The 6,572-nt window shown below is 54.3% G+C and overlaps 1 protein-coding gene across 3 annotated transcripts in view; it reads right to left on the reverse strand.

The window, feature by feature from the left end:
• HS6ST2 (heparan sulfate 6-O-sulfotransferase 2) overlaps positions 1 to 1,830 on the reverse strand; it is a 591,504-nt gene extending 589,674 nt beyond the window's left edge. For all 3 annotated transcript variants that reach the window (XM_061408351.1, XM_061408350.1, XM_061408349.1), the window contains exons 1-2: positions 1,388 to 1,830; positions 2 to 520 (exon numbers count right to left, since the gene is read on the reverse strand). In XM_061408351.1, the coding sequence (XP_061264335.1) occupies positions 2 to 520; positions 1,388 to 1,815 (947 nt within the window). In that variant the 5' untranslated portion in view covers positions 1,816 to 1,830. The remainder of the gene's footprint in view (position 1; positions 521 to 1,387) is intronic.
• Positions 1,831 to 6,572: the final 4,742 nt, after the last annotated feature.

Raw genomic sequence — 6,572 nt, forward strand, 5'->3', positions numbered from 1 at the left:
CCTGGATGGTCTCAGCCTGGCATCGCGCTTGCCGTCCACCACGGCGGGCACGCAGCTGGTGAGCTCGGTCCAGTCGGCGTGCAGTCCGCAGCTCCAGCCCGTGGAGAACCTGGAGAAGAGCCAGGTCTCCCGCTTACCAGGCCGATGGCAAGTGCATTTCTTCTGACCCACGCGGCACTCACACGGCTGCTCCAGCTGGATGTTGCGCACCAGGTGGCGGCCGAAAGTGGTGCCTCCGGTCTTTTGGATGTGCAGGAACACGATCAGGTCATCGCCCTTGATGTCGAAGTCTACCTTGCGCAGAAGGTCGCCGCGGCTGAAATTGTAACGGGGCACGAACCTGGCGGAGCTCTCATCCTCCGAGCGGTACGGGTCCGGCAGCGGGGAGCTGAACGCCTGCAGACGGAGGAGCTGGCATTCTGTGCCGGGGCACACGTATTGGAGGACGATCACCGCAAATAGGAAGAGCATCACCAAAGCCAGCAGCAGCTTGTTGGATTTCTCATCCATGTTCCCGACGCTGGGGGAAACCCAAGCTCCTTACGTCAATCCCGCAGCTCAGCCGGCGCTCGCCGCGCGCCCGCACCGCCCCCTCCCCTGGCGCCGCGGTTGCTCCCCTTTCCCCCTCCCTTCGGCACCGAGTACTCCACCGCGGCGGCGGCGGCGGCGGCGGCGGCGGCGCCCTTCCCCGCTTCCTTCCTTCCCGGCAGGCTCAGCGCTGTGGCTTCTGCCGCACACCCCTCCTCCCCCCCACCCCATCGACTCCTTACCGCTGGCCGCCTGCCCTCTCCCCGCACCGGAGCTCTCTGGAGAGGCTTCGCGGGGTTTCGTACCAGTGGGACCCCGCCTGCCCCGGTTGCCCCACTCCCCAACTCATACCACGGGTCCGAGCCTCCGCTCATCTCGTTCCACTCTCGGTGGCTCCGTGGTTCCCATCCCCATCCCGCTTCGCCCACCGGACTCTCCCCGGGGCTTCTGCCCCCAGTCCCTTTGGCGCGCACGCCGCCACCTCCTCGCCTGCCCAATCTCGGGCTCCTTCACCGTGCGCCTCCGAAGCCCTGCTCTTGCCCGCACCGGGTTGCCCACCTTGGGGGCCGCCTCGAGGGAGCTCAGAGCCCGGCGTTCGGAGTTCCCCTGGGGGAATGGGGTCCGCGAGCAACCCGACTTGCTAGCTGAGACGCTGCGCTAAGGGTGCCCGCGGAAGCGCGGGGAAGGAGCCGCAGCGTAGCCAAACGCACGCCGCTCCCCTCAAGAGCCGCGAGCCCGGCCGCCGCGGGCCAGCCGGAACTTTGCGCCCTTTCCTCTCTTCGCGGTTGCTTTCCTTTCCCGCACCGCTCCCGCGCGCCCTGGCCCGGAAGCGCGAGTCCCGCTTTCGCCTAAAACGTACCTGGCTAGGGGACCGAAAATCTTGGAGACTATCGCGCCGAGCACGTGCTTCAGAGAGTGGCCCAGGGCGGCCAGGCCCCGGGTGAGCAGGGCCCGGCAGAGGGAGCCCAGGTCCCAGCGTCTCCTGAGGTTGTGCATCCGCCTGCGGCGGCCTCGGAGCAGTAGCGCGAAGAGAGGGGCGCGCGCGGCTCCCGCCAGAGAAGAAGAAGCCTTTAGGGGCTCGTCCAGGAGCGGCTGGGAGTTGAATCCGCGAGACACACCCCTAGGAGGGCCCGCGCGGACTGAGGCGGCGACTGATCCGGGCCGGCTTGCTGCCAATTCGGCCTCTACTCTGGAATGCCGGCGGGGACAGGTGGTGCGGGCGGGCGCTCCTCGCTCCAGTTGCAACGGCGGCCCGAGCGCCCGGGCTGCACACGCAGGCAGTGCCATTCCCCCCTTCAGGCAACTCAGGGTACTAAGGGTCAGGAGCGAGCTTGAATTTATGTAATAATGCCTCACGCCTAAGAGTTCAAACCACTTAAGCAAAAGACCTGGGTTTTCTACTGTTTGGGGGAACGGAGATCACTCTAGTGAGCACATCACTACACTTTGGCTCGTAATTTCAGCCTCCCCTAAAATAGCAAAGGCGCAAATTGGACCTTTTCCCTCTCTCCTTGCCAATTTCCATTCTCCAACGGAAGCAGGGGCATTTTCTGAAAAGGTAAGTCAGCATGAAGGAAAAAGCATGACCAAAAAAAAACGTTTCAGAATGAGAATTTGAGCTTTTTTAGAGCAGGGACTGGTCCGTCCTTCCCTATTCTTTCTCAGTCCCCAGCATCAAGCCCTGTGCCTACAGGAAGGCTTCACTCATAAGATTCGTTAAAAGAAAGGCACATGATTAAATACTACATGGGGGGGTGCATCTAATCCAAGGTGGTGTGACAAATGAGGAAGCAGGCCCAGAGAGGGAAAGGAATGTGCCCAAGGTCACACAGCAGAGCCTGAGGGTTTGAACCCAGGAAGCCATCCATTTCCTAACACCACCTCTTTTAATAAACAGGTGCAGAGCACCCTCAAGCCAAGTGTCCTGAAAGGTTCTATTCCACTGCAGGACCAGCACTGTAAGGATTGGCAAGGGAAGAAGGAATGTCCCTTTAGAACAAGGTCCCAGGACTCAGGACTCTGACTATTCCCATCTGATTGATCAGGTATTGGGAACTGGTATTTCTGTGAATGAGTGTCCACTGGTGTCCAGGCCCACCTCTGCAGAAGGAACTCGGGCTGGCAGTGGTGTCTCAGAACAGTGTTGTTGGGGAGGTGGGGGCCCATGAGCTGAGTCCTAGGGGTGGCAGTAGGTCCCTCCAGAGACAGGCGCTCCCAGGATCTCCCTTAGAACATTTGATCCCTTGCTGAGCTCTGTTCATCCCTCGTCTATTCTCTCTGTGCAGTAAGGCAGTGAACACTGGTCTCCAGACCTGAGATTCTGTCATTTGCTTGCTGGGCAGCCTTGGGATTATGACTTGCCCCTCCTGAGCCTCAGTTTCCTCTGCTGTAAAATAGAACTAATTCATTTCTGACCATCTGGATCACTGTGAGGATGGCCTTTGATGTTGATGTTTAGTCTCTACATCCGACTCTTTGCGACCCCATGGGCTGTAGCCCACCAGACTCTTCTCTCCATGGGATTTCTCCAGGCAAGAATACTGGAGCGGGTTGCCATATCCTCCTCTAGGGGATCTTCCCGACCCAGAGATTGAACCCCGATCTCTTACATCTCCTGCATTGCAGGTGGATTCTTCACTGCTGAGCCACCAAGGCTTCCCAGGGATGGGTTTGGGCAATTTCAAATGAGGCAGTGTTTACCTCCTGCTCTAAGCTCACATGTGCCAACTGAGTCATAGGCCAGTGAAGGCAGAGGCCCTTCTCAGGCAATTTCACAGCTGTGCCCCTTGCCCTTACCTCCTTCCCAGACATCCCCAGTCCTGGTTGGACTTCCTTGTGGCCCCCAAGCTACTGGGGACAGTGAGAGTCCCTTAGTCCGGCGGCAAGCATGAGGGATTCTTGAGAATCCTGCATTTCAGGCATTTCACCTATCTGGGGATCCCACATCTGGGGAGGGAAGTGGGGGATCAGCTGATGGATGAAGGAGTCAGACTAAGGAGTCAAATGGCCTCCCAGAGAGCTCCCCAGATGCCCCCAGGCTTGTGGGACACATGTGCAAGGGCAGGTGAGGGGAGAGCCAGGGGAGCCGTGAGGATGGCTGAGGAGCTCAACTTGCCAGTTGTCCCTGCCTGCTCCCAGGCCACCCATTCGACTCCTTTGGTCTCTTCAGCAGGTGGCTCTCTTCATGGTGCCATATGAGAACCACCTCCTGCCCACCAATACATTCAATGGGTCCCCAGAGAAACACTTCTAGAACACAGTGGGTCACACATTCATGCCCCCAGTGGCTCTTAAGAACTCTGGAGTTCCTGCTCTAAGAGAGATCAGTGGGACTGGAACATGGGAAGGTGCCTTGGATGGGGGTGGGGGACTGGTAACCAGTATAGGAAACAGTCAGGATTTACTCATTTAGGTCATAAAGAAGGACACATGCACACAGTCAGTCTGATTCTCAGAGGAAGGGGCAGTCAGGTTGGTAGTTTTGCTCTGCACAAAGAAGGAACAGGATGAGGCTGTGAAGTCCAGCTTCTGAGATGGGATGTGTGTGCTCATCCACTTAGTCATGTCCGACTCTGTGACCCCATGGACTGTAGCATGCCAGGCTCCTCTGTCCATGGGATTCTCCAAGGCAAGAATACTGGAGGGGGTTGCCATTTCCTCCTCCAGGGGATCTTCCCGACCCAGGGGTCAAACTCACGTCTCCTGAGTGTCCTGCATTGGCAGGCAGATTCTTTACCACTGAGCAACCTGAGTGTATTTTAGTGTGACTATATACATCGGCTCCCTGGAGGGTATTTGCATTTCTACAACTTTCCTCTACCCTTATCCTGTAAGAAAAATAAAGAAATGACTCTCTTGTGGTGGATTTCATACATCTGGGTTCCTAAAAGTGGGAAGAAACTGTCTGTGGGGGAGTAGGGAACAAGTCTCAGAGGACTGTTCCTGGGGTGAAGAGGCTCCCTGCTAAGAAGAGGGAATTTGTCCCGTGTGTGTCCTGAGAGCTATGTTCTCCTGAGGCCATGCCTGGGCCTTCGTAGGACATTCCAAGACCTCTTGCAATGCTGGGCTGGGCCCATCTTCCAGGAACTGGTTCCCCTTAGGAATTGAGTAACAAAGATCCTGATACTCTAGAAGGGCTTCCCAGATGGTGCTAGTGGTAAAGAATCCACCTGCAATGCAGGAGACATAAGAGATGCAGGTTCTATCCCTGGGTCAGGAATGGCAACCAACTCCAGTATTCTTGCCTGGAGAATGTCTTGCCAGGACAGAGGAGCCTGGTGGGCTACAGTCCATGGGGTCTCAAAGAGTCAGACACAACTGAAGTGACTTATCATGCATGCTCATACTCTGAAATCAGCCCTCTTTTGGAGATTGTGGTGAGGGACAGGTCTATGGTTTTGCATCTTCTTCCTTAGGGCAGCCTGAGTGGTGGTCTGTGTATGTATTTGGGATTCAGGACTTGGAATATGAGGAGGACTCTGCAATCTGAGCAGGGCTTCTGGTTGTCTCCACAGTGAGCCATTCTTTTCATTATTTATCCAGAACCTTATCCTCCCATGGTTTCCACAAAATGTTGCCGATTCTGGGAGCATAAAGGTCAGGCTGGCTTGCATACTAAGCAGTGTGCTCCCAAATACGAATTTGGTTGCTGGTGTCTGAGAGGAGAGCAGGAGGTGGTTGAGAGAGCCCTGGCCTGGGAGTCCAGAGACTTGGGTTGCCGAGAACAGGACCCTGTATGATCATGAGGAAGACACCTGTTCGATCTTGGGCTCAGTTGCCCTATTCGTAAGAAGTCACAGTCGGTGTTGTCCCTAAGGGCATTGTCCTGCTCTAATATGGTAAGTCACTTGCTTTTCTTGTCTTCTTCAAGGGCCAGAGTGCTGCCAAACTCTCAGTGCCTCTTCCCAGGGCAGAGCCCAGTCCTTCCTGCTTTCTGTAACAGTCACATGGTGCGGAACCATTAGGCAATCAGCAGCTGGACTTGTCCTGAGCCTGTGTAACAGGGGTAACAGCAGGGTCCCCTGTTCAAATTGAAACAGAAACAGTGGAAACTTAATGTCAAATAAAGTGCTGGCGAATAACTGAAGTAAATAAATTTATTTTTAAAAGTGCTGGCATTCTTTATAGAATATAAAACACTAAGAAAATATGCTTTCCCATTACCCCGAGCATTGCCTCAAAGCTGTCTTTCCAGCTGTCGCTAATTTAAAAAAAAAAAAAAAGCTCATACTCTCAATTATAGGTGATTTTTGTCACCAAGATTGAAAACATGCAAACTGTTGTCACTTCATTGCTGTTTTTCTGCATCTCTCCAAACTGAATGAACAGCATTGCTTCATGAAAGCACTGCTCTGAAATTTGACTTTAATATTCTAAACAGGTTCGGTGTGTTATAGACAGCACTCTCAATGGTTGTCTATTTTTCTCCCATGAAGCACTGAATTATTTGTTTAGCCTTAAAAAAAACACATGGGGTTGAAGGAATCAAAAGAGGAGGAGGATGTCAGGGTAATGTGTATGCTGAATGAACGCGTGCTGCAAAGGCAAGAGAAAGAAGCACTGGATCAGGGTTCATGGTCAACTGTGAACATCAGACCCATGACCACCCTTCTCCTGATGAGAACTGCCCACCATTTCCCCAACAGTGACACCCCCATTTCTCACCAACAGCCTTTGGAGGAGTCTGTCCAGGCAGGACTTTGAAAGCCATGGTGAGCCAAGGCCTGGCAACCACCAGGGGCAGCAGGTCAGACTCCACTCCTGATACAGTCATGTTGCTTATTTGGGCCTCAGTCTCCACTCATAAAATAGCCTGACCAGGTACCCTCCAAAAACTGGCTTAGGGGTAGAATAAAGAGGAAGCCAATCTCAAATGAGTTTATTTTAAAAAGGAAAGGGCACAGGTTTGGAGAGCACCTTGCCCTGGGGTTTCATCAGGGCTCTCTGAGCTGTCTCAGAGCCTCAGTTTTCCATTCCATGAAAATGGAATATAACAACCTCACTTGGTTGTAATATGAGTTCACTAAAACAATCTATGGGAGGTA

This window comes from Bos javanicus, chromosome X (assembly GCF_032452875.1).
Source record: "Bos javanicus breed banteng chromosome X, ARS-OSU_banteng_1.0, whole genome shotgun sequence".
NCBI classification, from domain to species: domain Eukaryota; kingdom Metazoa; phylum Chordata; class Mammalia; order Artiodactyla; family Bovidae; genus Bos; species Bos javanicus.